Source organism: Cherax quadricarinatus, chromosome 96 (assembly GCF_038502225.1).
Source record: "Cherax quadricarinatus isolate ZL_2023a chromosome 96, ASM3850222v1, whole genome shotgun sequence".
Classification (NCBI taxonomy): domain Eukaryota; kingdom Metazoa; phylum Arthropoda; class Malacostraca; order Decapoda; family Parastacidae; genus Cherax; species Cherax quadricarinatus.
This window is the reverse complement of record NC_091387.1, coordinates 11,536,345-11,562,817: the sequence shown is the minus strand read 5'-3', so window position 1 is coordinate 11,562,817 and position 26,473 is coordinate 11,536,345. Positions and strand designations below refer to the sequence as shown.

Sequence of the window (26,473 nt, the reverse complement as noted above, 5' to 3'; positions counted from 1 at the left end):
TCCCTCAATTCTTGTAGTGGTACCGTCATTCTGCCCCATACCATAGTTCAACAAAATTTCCAGACATGTGGCACCGACATTCTAGAACAGCTGGAACTCCAAGATCTCCCAATCCTCAAGGTAGACACTTACGTTCTTCCTGCCCGTGGGCGGAGACGATACCCTAGCAATGTGGCTCGTTTAACTTTTGACAGCCGAGAACTCCCATCCTCAGTTTATATAGCAGGACATCGGTTACAAGTTCGAAAGGTGATCCCTACACCACAACAGTGTAGAAATTGCTGGCGATTTGGCCATCCAGCGAAATATTGCAGATCTATCGCCGAATGCCCAGTCTGTGGTGCCGATGACCATTCTAATACGTCTTGCAATCGGTCTCCCTCTTGCCTTAACTGTCATGAGGCTCACCCTTCGTACTCTCGCCGTTGTCAGGTCTATTTAAACGAGCGGGAAATCCGTTACCTCAAAGAGACAGAAGGTCTCCCTTATGCCATGGCAGTTTCTCATCTCCGCCTCCAAGGGAGACTCCCACGTGTTTCTTATTCCCGTGTTTCAAAACGTCCCCCCACTTCTAGTATCCCATCTTCTACACCCACCTCTGTGGTTACCTCTCCCATAATCACTCCTGTATCTAATCCTTTTGCTGTCCTCGGCTCAGACGTCCCTACTTCAACACCTCAGTCTAATCTCGCTTCTTCGAGTTCTCTCTCACAAGCCTCAGTATCGACGAGACCTCGTACGACACCTCCTCCCAATCGTCCCTCTACTTCTCAAAAGTCAAAAAAAGGTCCGGTAACACCTCCTACCCATCTTCCACCTCCTCATTTTACCCTCCCTGTCTCTGTCCCTAGTTCTTCCCCTCTCACTGGCTCAGTTACAAGTGCAGAGGTTCACCCTCCTCCTCGTAATGTACCTTCCTCCCCTGTTCCCTCCCAAGTTTCTTCCTCTTCTGCCACCTCCCAGGTTCCTGCCTCTTCTGTCCCCTGCCACGCTTCTCCAGTTCCCTCCACCCTTTCGCCCCCCCCCTACCTTGGTACAGTCCAATACAGTTCCAATCTTTACTCATCCTCCCCCTACCATTCCCAATATTGTCTCCCATACGACATCTCTGAATTCCGAAACACTTGAAGCAATCTCTGAATATATTGCAGAGACCAAACCATCAATGGACACTGATCCACCTTCCTCTCTTTCTCTCTCCTCTGCTCCATCTGCGCAACTCCTTTCTTCACAGCGCACCGTTCCTTCGCTGCTTGAACATTTTCCACTGCCTCCGCATGTGGACTTTTCTAACCCTTCTAGTCCGTAGGAACCCTTACCTGCGGATTTCAAGTATCTTTATCATTGCCAATCATGGCCTATTTACAGTGGAATATACGCGGCCTCAGGGGTAATCGGGGTGAGCTTCAGATGTTACTCTCCCAGTTTGCCCCTGTTGGTGTTTGCTTACAGGAACCAAAATTACACTCTGCTGTTATTTCTCACATCTCAGGCTATAATTTATTGTATTCTTCAGATCCTTTTCCTGATGGGACCTTTAATGAAAGTGCCCTTCTTCTCCGCACTGATATTCCGTACCATCAGCTATTTGTTCATACTTCGCTGCATTACACAGCAGCCCGTATCCACTTACATAGGTGGTATACGCTCTGTTCTTTATATCTCTCTCCTTCTCGGGCATTATCTATTCCGGATTTTGCCTTCCTTGTTTCGTCATTACCGCCACCGATTCTGTTACTTGGTGATTTTAATGCCCACCATTTCCTCTGGGGGGGGGGTCTCACTGTGATTCCCGTGGAATTCAGTTAGAGGCTTTTCTTGCCACCCACCCCCTCCATGTTTTAAATACAGGTACTCACACCCATTTTGATCCTCGGACTCATACTCTCTCTTGCATCGATCTCTCAGTTTGCTCTTCCTCCGCCGCATTAGACTTCACTTGGTCTGTTCTCCCGGACTTACATGACAGTGATCATTTCCCAATCATTCTTACTTCCCCTTCATATTCGCCACCTCTTCGCACCCCACGCTGGCAATTTAATCGGGCAAATTGGAACCTTTACTCACACCTAACTGTTTTTAAAGAGGTTCCTTCTTCGTCCTCCATCGATGAGCTTTTACACCTCTTCTCGTCCTCCGTTTTCACCGCAGCTTCTCATTCTATACCCCAAACTTCGGGCAGGCATTCTCAGAAATGCGTGCCTTGGTGGTCTCCTGCTTGTGCTCGTGCAGTACGTTTGAAACGCGCTGCATGGGGCAGGTACCGGTACAATAGAACCACAGAGCGACTCCTTGATTTTAAACAGAAGCGTGCGATCGCTCGCCGTGTCATCCGTGACGCTAAACGCACTTGCTGGCGAGATTATGTCTCCACCATCACCTCTGCTTCCTCTATGAGTGCAGTCTGGAAAAAAGTACGAAAACTGAGTGGTAAATATTCTCCTGACCCGGCTCCTGTTCTGCGGGTTGCCGGTGTTGATATAGCAAACCCACTAGATGTTGCCAATGAAATTGGCAATCATCTGGTCCGTATTTCTCAGGGACTCCATCTATGCCCCTCATTTCTTTCCTCAAAGTCTGCCAGAGAGTTAGCACCCTTGGACTTTTCTTCTCTCAGAGAAGAACAGTATAATGTGCCTTTTACACTTCAAGAACTGGAGGCAACACTCTCAGCTTGTCGATCATCGGCAGCTGGGCCCGACGACATTCATATTCGTATGCTACAACATTTACATCAGTCAGCCCTTGCAGTCCTATTACGCCTTTACAATCTTATTTGGTCACAAGGAGTTCTTCCACAGCTGTGGAAATCCGCCATTGTTCTCCCTTTCCGCAAACCAGGCACTACGGGACATGAAACCTCCCACTATCGTCCCATTGCTCTTACCAGTGCAGTTTGCAAAGTAATGGAACGCCTAGTAAATAGACGTTTAGTGTGGTATTTAGAGACACACAACAGTCTCTCCACTCGTCAATATGGCTTTCGTAAGGGACGTTCTACCATAGACCCCTTACTACGCTTGGATACGTATGTTCGTAATGCCTTTGCGAATAACCACTCAGTTATTGCCATATTTTTTGACCTTGAGAAGGCATATGACACAACTTGGAGGTATAATATTTTAGCCCAAGCCCACTCCTTAGGCCTTCGAGGCAATCTACCATCCTTCCTTAAGAACTTTTTAACTGACAGGCATTTCCGTGTTCGGGTTAATAATGTGCTCTCCCCGGACTTTATCCAAGCTGAAGGTGTCCCCCAGGGATGTGTTCTGAGCACAACACTTTTTCTCCTTGCTATTAATGATTTGGCCTCTAGTCTTCCATCAAATATTTGGTCATCACTCTATGTTGATGACTTTGCTATTGCCTGTGCAGGCGCTGACTGTCACCTCCTTACAGTTTCTCTCCAACATGCAGTCGACCGTGTTTCCAATTGGGCCACCACACGTGGGTTTAAATTTTCCAGCACTAAAACCCACCAAATCACTTTCACTAGACGCTCTGTCATCTCCGATCATCCTTTGTACCTCTATGGCTCCCGTATCCCTGAACGTGATACAGTCAAGTTTCTGGGCCTCCTCTTTGATCGTAGGTTATCCTGGAAACCTCACATTACCTCTCTGAAGGCAACTTGTCACAGCCGGCTGAACCTTCTTAAAACCCTTGCTCATCTTTCGTGGGGAGCTGATCGTCGAACCCTCCTTCGCCTACATTCCACCCTTATTTTATCGAAACTTGATTATGGTGACCAGATCTATTCAGCGGCATCTCCTGCTACTCTCTCTAGCCTTAACCCCATTCATCACCAAGGATTACGTTTATGCCTTGGTGCTTTCCGCTCTTCCCCTGTCGAGAGCCTCTATGCAGAAGCGAACGTTCCATCCTTATCCGATCGCCGTGATGCCCATTGCCTGCGCTACTATGTACGCTCTCATGATCTCCGCAATCCTTCCATTTATAGAATGGTCACTGATATTAGTAGACATTCTTTATTTGTTCGCCGCCCCTGTTTACTCCGTCCCTTCTCTCTTCGCCTTCATTCGCTCTTGTCTTCTCTTCAACTACCACCTTTCTATGTACATGTAGCATCTCACTTTTCCCTACCCCCCTGGGAAGTTCCAGCTGTTCGAGTCTGTTCTTTCTCCCTCCCTTGCTCGAAAGCCCAACTGTCTACGGTCGCTTCCCGCTCTCTTTTTCTTGACCACTTTCACTCTCATTCTCATGCCATTGCTGTGTACACAGATGGCTCTAAGTCTTCTGACGGCGTAGGATTCGCAGCAGTGTTTCCGGACAGCGTCGTACAAGGGCATTTACTATCTTCGGCTAGTATTTTTACTGCTGAATTATATGCCATCCTTACAGCACTTATCCGTATTGCATCTATGCCTGTGTCATCATTTGTGGTTGTCTCAGACTCCCTTAGTGCTTTACAGGCTATACAAAAATTTGATACACCTCACCCCTTAGTCCTCCGTATCCAACTTTGGCTACGCCGCATCTTTACCAAGCATAAAGATATTGTTTTTTGTTGGGTCCCTGGTCATGTTGACGTACAGGGCAATGAACAGGCAGACACTGCTGCGCGGTCAGCAGTACATGACCTACCAGTTTCTTATAGAGGTATTCCATTTACGGACTATTTTGCTGCAATATCTTCCCACCTTCACACCCGTTGGCAACAACGTTGGTCTACTATGCTCGGCAACAAACTTCAGTCTATTAAACCGAGTATAGGTTACTGGCCGTCTTCTTATCACCAGTGTCGAGGTTGGGAGACTACTCTCTCCCGTCTTCGCATTGGCCATACTCGTCTTACTCATGGATATCTCATGGAGAGGCGTCTTGCTCCTCTCTGTGAGAATTGCCAAGCTCCATTATCAGTCAGCCACATTCTGTTGGACTGCCCACTTTATCAACGAGCACGCAGAATTTACCTCTGTCGTCGTCTTCGCTCCGCTGCTCTCTCTTTACCTTCCCTTCTCGCTGATGGACCCACCTTTCATCCGGACTCTCTCATTGACTTTTTGACAACGACTGACTTACTTCACAAATTCTGATACCTTCAGCCCTTTCTACTTCAATCTCTTGCTACCTTCTACCCCCGTACTATCCCCTGCCCCGCTGTTTTCTGTAACCTGCTGATCATCCCCCCTCCCTTCTGCCATCCAATTCCCTTGCTTCCTTCCCTACCCTGCAGCGCTGTATAGCCCTTGTGGCTTAGCGCTTCTTTTTGATTATAATAATAATAATAACTCTTTTAAGGCATGTTGGCCAAAATATATCCGACGCTTTTCGAAGTGGTGGACGTGTCGTAACAGTACAGAATGCAGAGCAAGCTCATTCTCTCTCCCACATCACTTCCATAGATAACATACCAGTCACCATTCGTAAACACACTACTCTTAATTATTGAAGTGGTACTGTGGTCTTACCGCCTACCATTGTACGGAGTGATTTTTTGTCTTGTGGTGATATCTTAGAACAATTAGCCCACTCGTAGGAGGAGGCACTTTCATAGTAACATTGCTCGTTTAACCTTCGACAGCCGTGAACTTCTGTTCTCTGTCTATATTGCAGGCCATCATTTAGAGGTCCGTCAAGTAGTTCCCACTCCCCAACATTGTCATAATTGCTGGTGTTTTGGGCACCCCGCTAAACACTACAGATCTGCTGCAGAATGCTGCGGTGCAGCAGATCATTCTACTACGTCTTGTAGTCTTACCTCTTGTCTCAATTGCAAGGAATCTCATCCTTCCTTTTCCCGCTGTTGCCAGGTAATGAACGAGAGATCTGTTACTTTAAGGAGTGTGAGGGCCTTACACTATGGCAGTCTCTCAGCTCCGCCTTCAAGGAAAACTTCCTCGTGTCCCATATGCTCGTGTAGCCCGAAGACCTCCAACCTTGAGGGTCCTCCCACCTCCCAATCCCTCTGCGTTCGACACGGGGTTACCCCAGTTTTTAATTCTTTTGCAGGTTTATTCTCTGACACTCCTACCTCCGCACCACTTCCTACTTATACTTCTTCATCTCGCACGATTGCTTCTCAGTCTACTAGACCTCGCAGACCTACACTTTCTTCGCGGCCATCACCTGTACAGAATCTATCTTCTACCTCGGAGACTAGTTCTCGCCCCCTTTCCAGCTCTCACACGAAGGTGGAGATTCATACCCCCAACTCGTGTAGTCCCCTGTCCCCCTCCGTCTTCTTCCATAGTTACCCTCCAACCTCCTTCCCCTCCTGTTACACTGCAGGACTCTTCTACCCCAGCCAATGCATCCCTCCAGGTTCATACTCCCCGCCCCCCTCAGACCTCTTTGACTGCCTCCATAGTTACTCCGACCTTTACTTGCAATGCCTCTCCTGTCCCTGACATCATGGCATTGTCGGATTCCTTGGCAACTGAGACGTTAGACGCTATCTCCAGCTATATAGTGTAGACGACAATCCCGATGGACATCAACACGCCTCCTTCTAACCCTTCTATTTCCCAACCCTCGCAACAATCTATTCCTCCACAGTATTCTAATTCTTCCTTTCTTGCACGCTTACCAATGCCTCCACACATTAACTTTACTGATCCTAAAAGCCCTAAAAGTCTGCACTTAAAACAGAATCAAAATTCTGAAAGTCTGCACTTAAAACAGAATCAAAATTCTGAAAGTCTGCACTTAAAACAGAATCAAAATTCTGAAAGTCTGCACTTAAAACAGAATCAAAATTCTGAAAGTCTTCACTTAAAACAGAATCAAAATTCTGAAAGTCTGCACTTAAAACAGAATCAAAATTCTGAAAGTCTGCACTTAAAACAGAATCAAAATTCTGAAAGTCTGCACTTAAAACAGAATCAAAATTCTGAAAGTCTGCACTTAAAACAGAATCAAAATTCTGAAAGTCTGCACTTAAAACAGAATCAAAATTCTGAAAGTCTGCACTTAAAACAGAATCAAAATTCTGAAAGTCTGCATTTAAAACAGAATCAAAATTCTGAAAGTCTGCACTTAAAACAGAATCAAAATTCTGAAAGTCTGCACTTAAAACAGAATCAAAATTCTGAAAGTCTGCACTTAAAACAGAATCAAAATTCTGAAAGTCTGCACTTAAAACAGAATCAAAATTCTGAAAGTCTTCACTTAAAACAGAATCAAAATTCTGAAAGTCTGCACTTAAAACAGAATCAAAATTCTGAAAGTCTGCACTTAAAACAGAATCAAAATTCTGAAAGTCTGCACTTAAAACAGAATCGAAATTCTGAAAGTCTGCACTTAAAACAGAATCAAAATTCTGAAAGTCTGCACTTAAAACAGAATCAAAATTCTGAAAGTCTGCACTTAAAACAGAATCAAAATTCTGAAAGTCTGCACTTAAAACAGAATCAAAATTCTGAAAGTCTGCACTTAAAACAGAATCAAAATTCTGAAAGTCTTCACTTAAAACAGAATCAAAATTCTGAAAGTCTGCACTTAAAACAGAATCAAAATTCTGAAAGTCTGCACTTAAAACAGAATCAAAATTCTGAAAGTCTGCACTTAAAACAGAATCGAAATTCTGAAAGTCTGCACTTAAAACAGAATCAAAATTCTGAAAGTCTGCACTTAAAACAGAATCAAAATTCTGAAAGTCTGCACTTAAAACAGAATCAAAATTCTGAAAGTCTGCATTTAAAACAGAATCAAAATTCTGAAAGTCTGCACTTAAAACAGAATCAAAATTCTGAAAGTCTGCACTTAAAACAGAATCAAAATTCTGAAAGTCTGCACTTAGAATCAAAATTCTGAAAGTCTGCACTTAAAACAGAATCAAAATTCTGAAAGTCTGCACTTAAAACAGAATCAAAATTCTGAAAGTCTGCACTTAAAACAGAATCAAAATTCTGAAAGTCTGCACTTAAAACAGAATCAAAATTCTGAAAGTCTGCACTTAGAATCAAAATTCTGAAAGTCTGCACTTAAAACAGAATCAAAATTCTGAAAGTCTGCACTTAAAACAGAGTTAAATTATTTGGAGTAAGAAGAGAGTGTTGCCATAACTTACAGCGTAGGTAAGGCGCCCAGACCATAAAACGCGACGGGGCTGAGTGATCCAATTTGATTACCGTTGAGGTGTCTGTAGTGAAGAAAGTCACAAGAGTGTTAGTTGCTGTGTGAGTTATATTGAGAAGTGAATAAATGCTTTATAGAAGTGCCGAGATGATGAGACACTTGGGTAACATTTGTGTATCTGTATTCTGGAAGAGTATCGTCACTTAGTAACTTCTTCAGTCCAGTGCAGAGAAAGATGGAAGATGAGGAGCTTGAGGTAATCAGTCCATTAGTCTGGAGCCGATGTGTTCAGTCTGAGCACATAGACACCAGGCTGAGGGACTGATTACCTCAAACTTCTCATATACCACCTTTCTCTACATTGGACTGATGAAGCCACTGACTGGAAAAACGTTTCCAGAATGAAGATACGCAAATGTTTCACAGGTGTCTCATTTCTAGAAAAATATTCTGGAAAGCGTTGCTGTCGACAAATTTATATTACAACTTATAAACAGTATCAGCACTGAATTAAGTTTCATAATGAATTACTGATTAGATTTGACAGTGAACTATTTATATATACAGTGGACCCCCGGTTAACGATATTTTTTCACTCCAGAAGTATGTTCAGGTGCCAGTACTGACCGAATTTGTTCCCATAAGAAATACTGTGAAGTTGATTAGTCCATTTCAGACCCCCAAACATACACGTACAAACGCACTTACATAAATACATTTACATAATTGGTCACATTTGGAGGTAATCGTTATGCGGGGGTCCACTGTAATGATAATATTAAAGACTTATACCACAGTGAGCTTTCAAAGGTAGTGGGTGACTGGAAGCCGATAAAACGCTATTGATTCAAAGAATTGACGTTATCCTCACTTTCTCTGGATTAAATCTGACTGCCTCTCATTCCTCAAGGTGCTGTATGACCTCTAGAGGATTAGCACTTCCCACTAAAATAAATCACAGCAAATACAAGAGAAAATTCAATATAAATATGTGAGAAAATTATCCTCCCTGTATATGATAATCCCAGCAACTTCTCTACTCGTAGCTGTACCTTACACCCATCCAGATGCAGAGGAGTACTGTATTAGCTTATATTTTGCAAGATTACCTTGCTGCCATTACCAAAACTCAAAGACCAGGAGCTGTATATTAACACTTTCTAAAGAGAGAGAATCTTTTGTTCGACACCCCTTGATGGAGGCGCTTTAATGCTGGTGACAGACACCTGATCCTTCCCTTAGACTGAACTTGGTTCTCTCCCTTTCCCAGGTACTGTATGATAAGAATCATATAACCATAATTTTTAAAGGGGTAGGCCGGTAAGCCAGCGGAAGGCATCGGTCAGATGATCTAAAGCTCCAGCTGCTGGTCATCATATGACTAACACCTGCACCAGGAAACACTAGTGCTAACCCTTGAAGGTATAGAAATTAAGCTCAACACAGGAGACACAAGAGCTGTATCTCAACACTCTCCTAAGGCCCAGCAATTGTAGCTAAAGGCACTCGAGAAGGCCAGGAGCTAGAATTTAAATCGAACACCATGAAAATTTGAGGCAAATCATAGGAAGAATTGGCAAGATATCCTTAAGAATCCCTGACAGGTCCAGGAACATTCATCCTCCTGAACAGGCAAGAAGGCCCGTGGCATGGTGGCAAAAAGGCCCGTGGCATGGTGGCAAAAAGGCCCGTGGCATGGTGGCAAAAAGGCCCGTGGCATGGTGGCAAAAAGGCCCGTGGCATGGTGGCAAAAAGGCCCGTGGCATGGTGGCAAAAAGGCCCGTGGCATGGTGGCAAAAAGGCCCGTGGCATGGTGGCAAAAAGGCCCGTGGCATGGTGGCAAAAAGGCCCCTGGCATGGCAAAAAGGCCCCTGGCATGGCAAAAAGGCCCGTGGCATGGTGGCAAAAAGGCCCGTGGCATGGTGGCAAAAAGGCCCGTGGTATGGTGGCAAAAAGGCCCGTGGCATGGTGGCAAAAAGGCCCGTGGCATGGTGGCAAAAAGGCCCGTGGCATGGTGGCAAAAAGGCCGTGGCATGGTGGCAAAAAGGCCGATGGCATGGTGGCAAAAAGGCCCGTGGCATGGTGGCAAAAAGGCCCGTGGTATGGTGGCAAAAAGGCCCGTGGCATGGTGGCAAAAAGGCCCGTGGCATGGTGGCAAAGAGGCCCGTGGCATGGTGGCAAAAAGGCCCGTGGCATGGTGGCAAAAAGCCCCCTGGCATGGTGGCAAAAAGGCCCCTGGCATGGTGGCAAAAAGGCCCCTGGCATGGTGGCAAAAAGGCCCCTGGCATGGTGGCAAAAAGGCCCCTGGCATGGTGGCAAAAAGGCCCCTGGCATGGTGGCAAAAAGGCCCGTGGCATTATGGCAAAAAGGCCCGTGGCATGGTGGCAAAAAGGCCCGTGGCATGGTGGCAAAAAGGCCCCTGGCATGGTGGCAAAAAGACCCCTGGCATGGTGGCAAAAAGGCCCCTGGCATGGTGGCAAAAAGGCCCCTGACATGGTGGCAAAAAGGCCCCTGGCATGGCAAAAAGGCCCCTGGCATGGTGGCAAAAAGGCCCCTGGCATGGTGGCAAAAAGGCCCCTGGCATGGTGGCAAAAAGGCCCCTGGCATGGTGGCAAAAAGGCCCATGGCATGGTGGCAAAAAGGCCCGTGGCATGGTGGCAAAAAAGCCCCTGGCATGGTGGCAAAAAGGCCCCTGGCATGGTGGCAAGAAGGCCCCTGGCATGGTGGCAAGAAGGCCCCTGGCATGGTGGCAAGAAGGCCCCTGGCATGGTGGCAAGAAGGCCCTTGGCATGGTGGCAAGAAGGCCCCTGGCATGGTGGCAAGAAGGCCCCTGGCATGGTGGCAAGAAGGCCCCTGGCATGGTGGCAAGAAGGCCCCTGGCATGGTGGCAAGAAGGCCCCTGGCATGGTGGCAAGAAGGCCCCTGGCATGGTGGCAAGAAGGCCCCTGGCATGGTGGCAAGAAGGCCCCTGGCATGGTGGCAAAAAAGCCCCTGGCATGCTGGCAAAAGGGCCCCTGGCATGGTGGCAAAAAGGCCCCTGGCATGGTGGCAAAAACGCCCGTGGCATGGTGGCAAAAAGGCCCGTGGCATGGTGGCAAAAAGGCCCGTGGCATGGTGGCAAAAAGGCCCGTGGCATGGTGGCAAAAAGGCCCGTGGCATGGTGGCAAAAAGGCCCGTGGCATGGCAAAAAGGCCCGTGGCATGGTGGCAAAAAGGCCCCTGGCATGGTGGCAAAAAGGCCCCTGGCATGGTGGCAAGAAGGCCCCTGGCATGGTGGCAAGAAGGCCCCTGGCATGGTGGCAAGAAGGCCCCTGGCATGGTGGCAAGAAGGCCCCTGGCATGGTGGCAAGAAGGCCCCTGGCATGGTGGCAAGAAGGCCCCTGGCATGGTGGCAAAAAGGCCCCTGGCATGGTGGCAAAAAGGCCCCTGGCATGGTGGCAAAAAGGCCCCTGGCATGGTGGCAAAAAGGCCCCTGGCATGGTGGCAAAAAGGCCCCTGGCATGGTGGCAAAAAGGTCCCTGGCATTGTGGCAAAAAGGCCCCTGGCATTGTGGCAAAAAGGCCCCTGGCATGGTGGCAAAATGGCCCCTGGCATAGTGGCAAAAAGGCCCCTGGCATGGTGGCAAAAAGGCCCCTGGCATGGTGGCAAAAAGGCCCCTGGCATGGTGGCAAAAAGGCCCCTGGCATGGTGGCAAAATGGCCCCTGGCATAGTGGCAAAAAGGCCCCTGGCATGGTGGCAAAAAGGCCCCTGGCATGGTGGCAAAAAAGCCCCTGGCATGGTGACAAAAAGGCCCGTGGCGTGGTGGCAAGAAGGCCCCTGGCGTGGTGGCAAAAAGGCCCGTGGCATGGTGGCAAAAAGGCCCGTGGCATGGTGGCAAGAAGGCCCCTGGCGTGGTGGCAAAAAGGCCCGTGGCGTGGTGGCAAGAAGGCCCCTGGCGTGGTGGCAAAAAGGCCCGTGGCATGGTGGCAAGAAGGCCCCTGGCGTGGTGGCAAAAAGGCCCGTGGCGTGGTGGCAAAAAGGCCCCTGGCGTGGTGGCGAAAAGGCCCGTGGCATGGTGGCAAGAAGGCCCCTGGCGTGGTGGCAAAAAGGCCCGTGGCGTGGTGGCAAGAAGGCCCGTGGCGTGGTGGCAAAAAGGCCCCGTGGCATGGTGGCAAGAAGGCCCCTGGCGTGGTGGCAAAAAGGCCCCTGGCATGGTGGCAAGAAGGCCCCTGGCGTGGTGGCAAAAAGGCCCCTGGCATGGTGGCAAGAAGGCCCCTGGCGTGGTGGCAAAAAGGCCCCTGGCATGGTGGCAAGAAGGCCCCTGGCGTGGTGGCAAGAAGGCCCCTGGCATGGTGGCAAAAGCTCTGAATCTCAGAGATAATTCTTTTAATAAAGTGGCTGATAATTTGCTTCAGGTTAGCTGTGCAATGAATAAAAATTTTTTGGAAGGTGTATAGCATGGATAGAGAGCGAAAATATTCAGTTTTTTAGGTACTTACAAGGTGCGGAAGTGTCTATAGGGAGGTACTCACAAGGTGCGGAGGTGTCTATAGGCAGGTACTCACAAGGTGCGGAGGTGTCTATAGGCAGGTACTCACAAGGTGCGGAGGTGTCTATAGGCAGGTACTCACAAGGTGCGGAGGTGTCTATAGGGAGGTACTCAAAAGGTGCGGAGGTGTCTATAGGCAGGTACTCACAAGGTGCGGAGGTGTCTATAGGGAGGTACTCACAAGGTGCGGAGGTGTCTATAGGCAGGTACTCACAAGGTGCGGAGGGGTCTATAGGCAGGTACTCACAAGGTGCGGAGGTGTCTATAGGCAGGTACTCACAAGGTGCGGAGGTGTCTATAGGCAGGTACTCACAAGGTGCGGAGGTGTCTATAGGCAGGTACTCACAAGGTGCGGAGGTGTCTATAGGCAGGTACTCACAAGGTGCGGAAGTGTCTATAGGGAGGTACAAGGTGCGCAGGTGTCTATAGGAAGGTATTCATAAGGTGCGGAGGTGTCTATAGGGAGGTACTCACAAGGTGCGGAGGTTGTGGAGACCGTGGAAAGCTCCCTCACTTATAGCAGTCAGGTTATTATCCCTTAGAATCAGAATACGGAGGCGCCACAGGTACTTGAAAGTGCCGTTCCTCAGGTGCTGGATGTGGTTCCTCGACAGGTCACTGTTGAGTAACAGTAATGGTTAGTAGTACCAAAGAAATGATCAGAGGAAGTGGATAATACAGTAATTCCTGTACTCATGGCTTCAGTGACTCGTTCTCAAAACTCATAAAGTGAAAATTAAATTGTACGGGAATAAGATAAGCGTATAAGGAGCACGTAAGTCGACTCCAGGCTGAGGGACTGATTACCTCAATCTCCTCCTCTCCTCACACCTTTCTGCTTTGTATTGGACTGATGAAGCCACTGTGTGGCGATATCTTTCCTCAGTAAAGATCCCCATATGTTGTATAAGTGTTTCAGTCTTTTATGTTATATGCAGTGATGGAAGACCAGGACGACTTTCATAGCGTAGGCAGTGATAGAAGACTAAGACGACTTTTATAGCGTAGACAGTGATAGAAGACTAAGACGACTTTTATAGCGTAGACAGTGATAGAAGACTAAGACGACTTTTATAGCGTAGACAGTGATAGAAGACTATGACGACTTTTATAGCGTAGACAGTGATGGAAGACTAAGACGACTTTTATAGCGTAGACAGTGATAGAAGACTAAGACGACTTTTATAGCGTAGGCAGTGATAGAAGACTATGACGACTTTTATAGCGTAGACAGTGATAGAAGACTATGACGACTTTTATAGCGTAGACAGTGATAGAAGACTAAGACGACTTTTATAGCGTAGACAGTGATGGAAGACTATGACGACTTTTATAGCGTAGACAGTGATAGAAGACTATGACGACTTTTATAGCGTAGACAGTGATAGAAGACTAAGACGACTTTTATAGCATAGACAGTGATGGAAGACTAAGACGACTTTTATAGCGTAGGCAGTGATAGAAGACTATGACGACTTTTATAGCGTAGGCAGTGATGGAAGACTAAGACGACTTTTATAGCGTAGGCAGTGATGGAAGACTAAGACGACTTTTATAGCGTAGACAGTGATAGAAGACTATGACGACTTTTATAGCGTAGACAGTGATAGAAGACTAAGACGACTTTTATAGCGTAGACAATGATAGAAGACTAAGACGACTTTTATAGCGTAGACAGTGATAGAAGACTAAGACGACTTTTATAGCGTAGACAGTGATGGAAGACTAAGACGACTTTTATAGCGTAGACAGTGATAGAAGACTAAGACGACTTTTATAGCGTAGACAGTGATAGACTAAGACGACTTTTATAGCGTAGACAGTGATAGAAGACTAAGACGACTTTTATAGCGTAGACAGTGATGGAAGACTAAGACGACTTTTATAGCGTAGACAGTGATAGAAGACTAAGACGACTTTTATAGCGTAGACAGTGATAGACTAAGACGACTTTTATAGCGTAGACAGTGATAGAAGACTATTTTATAGACGACTATTTTTATAGCGTAGACAGTGATAGAAGACTAAGACGACTTTTATAGCGTAGACAGTGATAGAAGACTATGACGACTTTTATAGCGTAGACAGTGATAGAAGACTATGACGACTTTTAAAGCGTAGACAGTGATAGAAGACTAAGACGACTTTTATAGCGTAGACAGTGATGGAAGACTAAGACGACTTTTATAGCGTAGACAGTGATAGAAGACTAAGACAACTTTTATAGCGTAGACAGTGATAGAAGACTATGACGACTTTTATAGCGTAGACAGTGATAGAAGACTAAGACAACTTTTATAGCGTAGACAGTGATAGAAGACTATGACGACTTTTATAGCGTAGACAGTGATAGAAGACTAAGGGAATGAATACCTTTAATCAAGGCTATGAGACTCACCTTCTATCAAGACATATTAACTACCCGACTTAAAAATTGCCTTTCCACTTAGTGTCTGCAAACATTCAGTCGCCTGTTTACAACTGAAGTAGCCTTCAGAGATACTGGTGAAGTGTGGAGTGATGGGAGGAGAGTGATCCTCCAGAAAAACTGATGGAATGAGGCATCATTGGTGTGTCTGTGCGCGCCGGGGATCAATAAGACTTCGGAGGCCTGTTACTTTATTTGGGCTCTTGGTGCATAGGCAGCGTGTTTAAGTGCCCTGACAAAGGAGGATGGAGTAGGCCTTGTTTCCTGAGTGACGTCTGAGTGAGTCAGGGTAAGCGTGGTGAGGACTGAGGTATTACCTGGAGTTTACCTGGAGAGAGTTCCGGGGGTCAACGCCCCCGCGGCCCGGTCTGTGACCAGGCCTCCTGGTGGATCAGAGCCTGATCAACCAGGCTGTTGCTGCTGGCTGCACGCAAACCAACGTACGAGCCACAGCCCGGCTGGTCAGGAACCGACTTTAGGTGCTTGTCCAGTGCCAGCTTGAAGACTGCCAGGGGTCTGTTGGTAATCCCCCTTATGTGTGCTGGGAGGCAGTTGAACAGTCTCGGGCCCCTGACACTTATTGTATGGTCTCTTAACGTGCTAGTGACACCCCTGCTTTTCATTGGGGGGATGGTGCATCGTCTGCCAAGTCTTTTGCTTTCGTAGTGAGTGATTTTCGTGTGCAAGTTCGGTACTAGTCCCTCTAGGATTTTCCAGGAGTATATAATCATGTATCTCTCCCTCCTGTGTTCCAGGGAATACAGGTTCAGGAACCTCAAGCGCTCCCAGTAATTGAGGTGTTTTATCTCCGTTATGCGCGCCGTGAAGGTTCTCTGTACATTTTCTAGGTCGGCAATTTCACCTGCCTTGAAAGGTGCTGTTAGTGTGCAGCAATATTCCAGCCTAGATAGAACAAGTGACCTGAAGAGTGTCATCATGGGCTTGGCCTCCCTAGTTTTGAAGGTTCTCATTATCCATCCTGTCATGGCGTGAAATATGAACCCGGCTGGGCATACATCGCTTGGCCACCTACCCATGGTCGTCCTCGATCATGGGTAGGTGGCGTTAAAAAAAAACTCTTGGTCTCTCTCTCAGGAAAAGGGCACAGAATACAGAATAAAAAATATATATACATGTGGACATAGACAAAAAAACTTGTTAAAGGGAAGAAAAAATAGGGGGAGGGGTGCTAAACATCGTGGTCCAAGGCAGTGAACTCTGGTGGGTGTCACTGCACACCTTCCTGCGTCTGGACAGATACTGCAACACAGGAGACATTGCTGCAGCTGAGCTGTGATGTAACAGTTTATGGTCTTCTCTGGAATGGTGAAGCAGTCATTGTGAAGTAGTCACTGCAGGGTTCACTCAACCTGGGGCACAACCTGCTGGTGCCCTCGAGTGAGGCGTCGTCAGTACTCGGCAACTGGGCAGGACTTCTTCTGGCAAGCAACTCAGGAGGACGTTTCTCGACTGGTACTGTTGCTGGGGCTGTCACTGCCGACGAGCGTGGAGTGAGTCAGCAGAGCCGACTCACGAGGGAGTCGTAGCAGAAAACACTGTAACTGGAGTGAGCGGACTAGCAGTCAGACATTATCTTTGTGCAGGCTGCTCACTGAAGCTGTGACACGAGTCTGACAGTCTCCTGCCGACAAGGCGACTGTGGTTTGACGATGTCATCCTCTTGACAGAGTTCGAGTCAGCAGAGGTTAGAAAAAGCATTCTCAGACTGATTTTCTATGCAGATCTGTACTCTGACGGTCAAGAGGTGGAGTGAAAAGAGTCTCAATGGGGAGTCGTAGTAGGTACGACTCAGGCATGGCATCAACGAGCAGCGAGCATAAGAGTTTTCTCTACATGGGGGCTCAGACACTCGTAAACTGATGACAGGAATGACTAATGTCAGCTGTCAATAGGTACAACGCAGTGACATGTAACATGAGGGTGCAACCAATGGTCAGGGCTCAGACCACACTGTGGTCTACACACACATCTAGGCTCATACCACACATCGGGACACGAAAAACTGCACACACACTCACTACATATGCAGTTGCAACATGGCTTGCATTAGCAAAAGGATGCTTTTGCTAATGCAAGCAAAATTCGACACTAAAACATTAACAATCATTGAGGACATTAGTAAAGAATACTGACTGAGAGGAATTAACATGTGACATCCATATGTATCTTCTCTCAATCCTCCTTTACAATATTGAATACAAATTGTTCATTGTGAGACTATAACACTGTCGATGTGACATCATGTAGTGATGTCAGGCATGACGTCTTGAGGGATGTCAAGATTGCGTGGCGTCAGGGCAGCATGGTGACGTCGCAAGGTGACGTCAGGCAATGTCCTGGGTGACGTCGGGAAGATGTTGCAAGGTGACATCAGGCAAACGTAGTGAGGTGACGTCGAGCAGTCGTCCTGGGTGATGTCGCGAGATGACGTTGGGCAAACGTCCTGGGTGGCGTCGAGCAGACGTCTTGAGGTGATATCGTGGGGTGACATCGTGAGGTGACGTCAGGCAGCAGACAACACATGTGGCTTTCGACATCTAGTTTGTTAACCCACATGGGTCGCTCCACATGGCTTATAGATCCACAGGGCCTTATCCACACATGGCCTCATGATCCCTGTGGCTTCGAGTGACCTCGGGCACTCGGATACACAACTCTGGCCAAGAATTCACACTGAATTCATAAAAATAGTGAAGGGAGTGAGAACATAGTGGTGTATGGTGGTGTGAGATGAGCGTGGGTGGTGTATGGCGAGGGAGGATCTGGCTGCTTCGCACCCCACATATACACTTTGAGAATCAACCACAATGGACGCAGAACACCACACAAACTCATCTCTGACTTACTGAGCTAAACAGCAATGGTACCCGGTGGCCTAGTGGCTCACTTCACATGGCGAGGGTCTGCATTCGATTCCCACTGCGGGTAGAAACATTGGGCGTGTTTCTTTACACCGGTTGTCTATCTTCACCCATGAGTAAAATGGGTACCTGGGAGTTAGTCGACTGGTGTGGGTCGCATCCTGGGACAATGACCTAATGTGCGGGAAATGCTCAGCATAACAAGCGGCTTTCTATATAGTAGTATGTCAGTGATATCAGCTAGGCCTGTATACCTTGTACATGTACTTGTATACCTTGTACATGTACTTGTATACCTTGTACATGTACTTGTATACCTTGTACATGTACTTGTATACCTTGTACATGTACTTGTATACCTTGTACATGTACTTGTATACCTTGTACATGTACTTGTATACCTTGTACATGTACTTGTATACCTTGTACATGTACTTGTATACCTTGTACATGTACTTGTATACCTTGTACATGTACTTGTATACCTTGTACATGTACTTGTATACCTTGTACATGTACTTGTATACCTTGTACATGTACTTGTATACCTTGTACATGTACTTGTAGAAATGAAGATGATATAACTGCAGAAATATACAGGTATTAAACACGTGACTGAAGAACAGCGTGGGATGCTGTGAAGACCCAGGTGACGCCACGAAGACTTCTCTAGGAAATTCGGAAAATTTCGGTTTGGATCCTGCTGATCCTGTGTCTGAATGATGAAGCCTGCAGACACGACTTCAGGACAACTTGTAGAGAGACGGATGCTTCTTGTATGGGGCGATAAAGTCGAGACGACATCTTCGGCTTCCTTTCTTTTTTCTCTCCTGCAACGCAACCACTGGGACCGTCGCTAAGCCACCAATATTACAAATTGTTTTGGTGGGGTTATTTTATTTGGGCTCTTGGTGCACAGGCAGTGTGTTTAAGTGCCCTGGCCTAGGAGAGCCATGCCCAGGAGAGTGACGGAATAGACCTTCTTTCCTGAGTAAAGTCGGCTGCCTGTGTGATACAGGGTAAGCGTGGCGCAGACTGAGCTGGGTAGGCCTATAGGTGGCAGCACCAGCATGGTGCGAAATATGAAACCAGCTGGGCATACATATGAATGTCCAGAAGCACTAGTGGAATGAAGGATGACTTAGACACATGTGCAACATATATGTAGATGCTTTGCCATCCAGCGCATTAATACAAAAATGGGGACATAAAAACTGTACATGAGGAGGATTATTGCGCCTGGGTCTATTTTATTAACTTGTTGGTACTGAATACCACAGATAGAGTGAAGGATAATGGTAAGAATGTGGACCACCAGAAACACTAGAGAAGTGAATGATAATGGTAAGAATGTGGACCACCAGAAACACTAGAGAAGTGAAGGATAATGGTAAGAATGTGGACCACCAGAAACACTAGAGAAGTGAAGGATAATGGTAAGAATGTGGACCACCAGAAACACTAGAGAAGTGAATGATAATGGTAAGAATGTGGACCACCAGAAACACTAGAGAAGTGAAGGATAATGGTAAGAATGTGGACCACCAGAAACACTAGAGAAGTGAAGGATAATGGTAAGAATGTGGACCACCAGAAACACTAGAGAAGTGAATGATAATGGTAAGAATGTGGGCCACCAGAAACACTAGAGAAGTGAAGGATAATGGTAAGAATGTGGGCCACCAGAAACACTAGAGAAGTGAAGGATAATGGTAAGAATGTGGACCTCCAGAAACACTAGAGAAGTGAATGATAATGGTAAGAATGTGGACCACCAGAAACACTAGACAAGTGAATGATAATGGTAAGAATGTGGACCACCAGAAACACTAGAGAAGTGAAGCATAATGGTAAGAATGTGGACCACCAGAAACACTAGAGAAGTGAAGGATAATGGTAAGAATGTGGACCACCAGAAACACTAAACAAGTGAAGGATAATGGTAAGAATTTGGACCACCAGAAACACTAGAAAAGTGAATGATAATGGTAAGAATGTGGACCACCAGAAACACTAGACAAGTGAATGATAATGGTAAGAATGTGGACCACCAGAAACACTAGAGAAGTGAATGATAATGGTAAGAATGTGGACCACCAGAAACACTAGAGAAGTGAAGCATAATGGTAAGAATGTGAAACACCAGAAACACTAGGCAAGTGAATGATAATGGTAAGAATGTGGACCACCAGAAACACTAGACAAGTGAATGATAATGGTAAGAATGTGGACCACCAGAAACACTAGAGAAGTGAAGGATAATGGTAAGAATGTGGACCACCAGAAACACTAGAGAAGTGAAGGATAATGGTAAGAATGTGGACCACCAGAAACACTAGAGAAGTGAATGATAATGGTAAGAATGTGGGCCACCAGAAACACTAGAGAAGTGAAGGATAATGGTAAGAATGTGGACCACCAGAAACACTAGACAAGTGAAGGATAATGGTAAGAATGTGGACCACCAGAAACACTAGAAAAGTGAATGATAATGGTAAGAATGTGGACCACCAGAAACACTAGACAAGTGAAGGATAATGGTAAGAATGTGGACCACCAGAAACACTAGAGAAGTGAAGCATAATGGTAAGAATGTGGACCACCAGAAACACTAGAGAAGTGAAGGGTAATGGTAATGTGGACCACCAGAAACACTAGAGAAGTGAAGGATAATGGTAAGAATGTGGACCACCAGAAACACTAGAAAAGTGAATGATAATGGTAAGAATGTGGACCACCAGAAACACTAGAGAAGTGAATGATAATGGTAAGAATGTGAACCACCAGAAACACTAGAGAAGTGAAGGATAATGGTAAGAATGTGGACCACCAGAAACACTAGAAAAGTGAATGATAATGGTAAGAATGTGGACCACCAGAAACACTAGAGAAGTGAATGATAATGGTAAGAACGTGGACCACCAGAAACACTAGAGAAGTGAATGATAATGGTAAGAATGTGGACCACCAGAAACACTAGAGAAGTGAATGATAATGGTAAGAATGTGGACCACCAGAAACACTAGAGAAGTGAATGATAATGGTAAGAATGTGGACCACCAGAAACACTAGAGAAGTGAAGCATAATGGTAAGAATGTGGACCACCAGAAACACTAGAGAAGTGAATGATAATGGTAAGAATGTGGACCACCAGAAACACTAGAGAAGTGAATGATAATGGTAAGAATGTGGGCCACCAGAAACACTAGAGAAGTGAATGATAATGGTAAGAATGTGGGCCACCAGAAACACTAGAGAAGTGAATGATAATGGTAAGAATGTGGACCACCAGAAACACTAGAGAAGTGAAGCATAATGGTAAGAATGTGGACCACCAGAAACACTAGAGAAGTGAATGATAATGGTAAGAATGTGGGCCACCAGAAACACTAGAGAAGTGAATGATAATGGTAAGAATGTGGACCACCAGAAACACTAGAGAAGTGAATGATAATGGTAAGAATGTGGACCACCAGAAACACTAGAGAAGTGAATGATAATGGTAAGAATGTGGACCACCAGAAACACTAGAGAAGTGAAGCATAATGGTAAGAATGTGGACCACCAGAAACACTAGAGAAGTGAATGATAATGGTAAGAATGTGGACCACCAGAAACACTAGAGAAGTGAATGATAATGGTAAGAATGTGGACCACCAGAAACACTAGAGAAGTGAAGCATAATGGTAAGAATGTGGACCACCAGAAACACTAGAGAAGTGAATGATAATGGTAAGAATGTGGACCACCAGAAACACTAGAGAAGTGAATGATAATGGTAAGAATGTGGACCACCAGAAACACTAGAGAAGTGAATGATAATGGTAAGAATGTGGACCACCAGAAACACTAGAGAAGTGAATGATAATGGTAAGAATGTGGACCACCAGAAACACTAGAGAAGTGAATGATAATGGTAAGACCTCCAGTATCACTGGTAGACTGAGGGACCAGAACTGTAATAAAAATTTCGTTAGATATTTGCAATTTAATTCGTGAGAGAAAATATAGAACCACCGGGACGTAAATAGAGGGTTATTTTTCTTGTTACAGTATATAAAATTTTTAGAAATTATAATTGTTTTGTGTTGTGTTGATTAGATTTTTCCTCCCTTGTCACCCTTCCACCTAACCAAGACCACCACCACCACTCTCTGACTTTCTACGACCTAACCAAGACCACCACCACCACTCTCTGACTTTCTACGACCTAACCAAGACCACCACCACCACTCTCTGACTTTCTACGACCTAACCAAGACCACCACTACCACTCTCTGACTTTCTACGACCTAAACAAGACCACCACTACCACTCTCTGACTTTCTACGACCTAAACAAGACCACCACCACTCTCTGACTTTCTACGACCTAAACAAGACCACCACTACCACTCTCTGACTTTCTACGACCTAAACAAGACCACCACCACCACCACTCTCTGACTTTCTACGACCTAACCAAGACCACCACTACCACTCTCTGACTTTCTACGACCTAAACAAGACCACCACCACCACTCTCTGACTTTCTACGACCTAAACAAGACCACCACCACCACCACTCTCTGACTTTCTACGACCTAAACAAGACCACCACCACCACCACTCTCTGACTTTCTACGACCTAACCAAGACCACCACTACCACTCTCTGACTTTCTACGACCTAAACAAGACCACCACTACCACTCTCTGACTTTCTACGACCTAAACAAGACCACCACTACCACTCTCTGACTTTCTACGACCTAAACAAGACCACCACTACCACTCTCTGACTTTCTACGACCTAACCAAGACCACCACTACCACTCTCTGACTTTCTACGACCTAAACAAGACCACCACTACCACTCTCTGACTTTCTACGACCTAAACAAGACCACCACTACCACTCTCTGACTTTCTACGACCTAAACAAGACCACCACTACCACTCTCTGACTTTCTACGACCTAACCAAGACCACCACTACCACTCTCTGACTTTCTACGACCTAAACAAGACCACCACTACCACTCTCTGACTTTCTACGACCTAACCAAGACCACCACTACCACTCTCTGACTTTCTACGACCTAAACAAGACCACCACTACCACTCTCTGACTTTCTACGACCTAAACAAGACCACCACTACCACTCTCTGACTTTCTACGACCTAAACAAGACCACCACCACTACCACTCTCTGACTTTCTACGACCTAAACAAGACCACCACTACCACTCTCTGACTTTCTACGACCTAAACAAGACCACCACCACTACCACTCTCTGACTTTCTACGACCTAAACAAGACCACCACCACCACTCTCTGACTTTCTACGACCTAAACAAGACCACCACTACCACTCTCTGACTTTCTACGACCTAAACAAGACCACCACTACCACTCTGACTTTCTACGACCTAAACAAGACCACCACTACCACTCTCTGACTTTCTACGACCTAAACAAGACCACCACTACCACTCTCTGACTTTCTACGACCTAAACAAGACCACCACCACCACTCTCTGACTTTCTACGACCTAAACAAGACCACCACCACTACCACTCTCTGACTTTCTACGACCTAAACAAGACCACCACCACCACTCTCTGACTTTCTACGACCTAAACAAGACCACCACTACCACTCTCTGACTTTCTACGACCTAAACAAGACCACCACTCCCACTCTGACTTTCTACGACCTAAACAAGACCACCACGACCACTCTCTGACTTTCTACGACCTAAACAAGACCACCACTACCACTCTCTGACTTTCTACGACCTAAACAAGACCACCACTACCACTCTGACTTTCTACGACCTAAACAAGACCACCACCACCACTCTCTGACTTTCTACGACCTAAACAAGACCACCACTACCACTCTGACTTTCTACGACCTAAACAAGACCACCACTACCACTCTCTGACTTTCTACGACCTAAACAAGACCACCACCACCACCACTCTCTGACTTTCTACGACCTAAACAAGACCACCACCACCACTCTCTGACTTTCTACGACCTAAACAAGACCACCACCACCACTCTCTGACTTTCTACGACCTAAACAAGACCACCACTACCACTCTCTGACTTTCTACGACCTAAACAAGACCACCACCGCCACTCTCTGACTTTCTACGACCTAAACAAGACCACCACCGCCACTCTCTGACTTTCTACGACCTAAACAAGACCACCACCACCACTCTCTGACTTTCTACGACCTAAACAAGACCACCACCACCACTCTCTGACTTTCTACGACCTAAACAAGACCACCACCGCCACTCTCTGACTTTCTACGACCTAAACAAGACCACCACCACCACTCTCTGACTTTCTACGACCTAAACAAGACCACCACCACCACTCTCTGACTTTCTACGACCTAAACAAGACCACCACCACCACCACTCTCTGACTTTCTACGACCTAAACAAGACCACCACCACCACTCTCTGACTTTCTACGACCTAAACAAGACCACCACCACCACCACTCTCTGACTTTCTACGACCTAAACAAGACCACCACCGCCACTCTCTGACTTTCTACGACCTAAACAAGACCACCACCGCCACTCTCTGACTTTCTACGACCTAAACAAGACCACCACCACCACTCTCTGACTTTCTACGACCTAAACAAGACCACCACCACCACTCTCTGACTTTCTACGACCTAAACAAGACCACCACCACCACTCTCTGACTTTCTACGACCTAAACAAGACCACCACCACCACTCTCTGACTTTCTACGACCTAAACAAGACCACCACCACCACTCTCTGACTTTCTACGACCTAAACAAGACCACCACCACCACCACTCTCTGACTTTCTACGACCTAAACAAGACCACCACCACCACTCTCTGACTTTCTACGACCTAAACAAGACCACCACCACCACCACTCTCTGACTTTCTACGACCTAAACAAGACCACCACCGCCACTCTCTGACTTTCTACGACCTAAACAAGACCACCACCGCCACTCTCTGACTTTCTACGACCTAAACAAGACCACCACCACCACTCTCTGACTTTCTACGACCTAAACAAGACCACCACCACCACTCTCTGACTTTCTACGACCTAAACAAGACCACCACCACCACTCTCTGACTTTCTACGACCTAAACAAGACCACCACCACCACTCTCTGACTTTCTACGACCTAAACAAGACCACCACCACCACTCTCTGACTTTCTACGACCTAAACAAGACCACCACCACCACCACTCTCTGACTTTCTACGACCTAAACAAGACCACCACCACCACTCTCTGACTTTCTACGACCTAAACAAGACCACCACCACCACCACTCTCTGACTTTCTACGACCTAAACAAGACCACCACCGCCACTCTCTGACTTTCTACGACCTAAACAAGACCACCACCGCCACTCTCTGACTTTCTACGACCTAAACAAGACCACCACCACCACTCTCTGACTTTCTACGACCTAAACAAGACCACCACCACCACCACTCTCTGACTTTCTACGACCTAAACAAGACCACCACCGCCACTCTCTGACTTTCTACGACCTAAACAAGACCACCACCGCCACTCTCTGACTTTCTACGACCTAAACAAGACCACCACCACCACTCTCTGACTTTCTACGACCTAAACAAGACCACCACCACCACTCTCTGACTTTCTACGACCTAAACAAGACCACCACCACCACTCTCTGAGTTTCTACGACCTAACCAAGACCACCACCACCACTCTGAGTTTCTACGACCTAACCAAGACCACCACTACCAATCTTTGACTTTCTACGACCTAAACAAGACCACCACTACCACTCTGACTTTCTACGACCTAAACAAGACCACCACCACCACCACTCTCTGACTTTCTACGACCTAAACAAGACCACCACCACCACTCTCTGACTTTCTACGACCTAAACAAGACCACCACCACCACTCTCTGACTTTCTACGACCTAAACAAGACCACCACCACCACTCTCTGACTTTCTACGACCTAAACAAGACCACCACCACCACTCTCTGACTTTCTACGACCTAAACAAGACCACCACCACCACTCTCTGACTTTCTACGACCTAACCAAGACCACCACCACCACTCTCTGACTTTCTACGACCTAACCAAGACCACCACCACCACTCTCTGACTTTCTACGACCTAAACAAGACCACCACCACCACTCTCTGACTTTCTACGACCTAAACAAGACCACCACCACCACTCTCTGAGTTTCTACGACCTAACCAAGACGACCACCACCATTCTCTGACTTTCTACGACCTAAACAAGACCACCACCACCACTCTCTGACTTTCTACGACCTAAACAAGACCACCACCACCACTCTGACTTTCTACGACCTAAACAAGACCACCACTACCAATCTTTGACTTTCTACGACCTAAACAAGACCACCGCCAATCTTTGACTTTCTACGACCTAAACAAGACCACCACTACCAATCTTTAACTTTCTACGACCTAAACAAGACCACCACTGCAAATCTTTGACTTTCTACGACCTAAACAAGACCATCACCGCCAATCTTTGACTTTCTACGACCTAAACAAGACCA

General features: G+C 46.5%; 1 protein-coding gene across 1 annotated transcript in view; it reads right to left on the bottom strand.

Annotated features, from left to right (window-relative positions):
* The window catches only part of LOC128701788 (G-protein coupled receptor GRL101-like), a 692,032-nt gene that overhangs the window by 216,602 nt on the left and 448,957 nt on the right, over positions 1-26,473 (bottom strand). Inside the window, exons 15-16 of the mRNA XM_070105094.1 lie at positions 13,043-13,186; positions 8,033-8,104 (exon numbers count right to left, since the gene is read on the bottom strand). Coding sequence (XP_069961195.1) covers positions 8,033-8,104; positions 13,043-13,186 — 216 coding nt within the window. The remainder of the gene's footprint in view (positions 1-8,032; positions 8,105-13,042; positions 13,187-26,473) is intronic.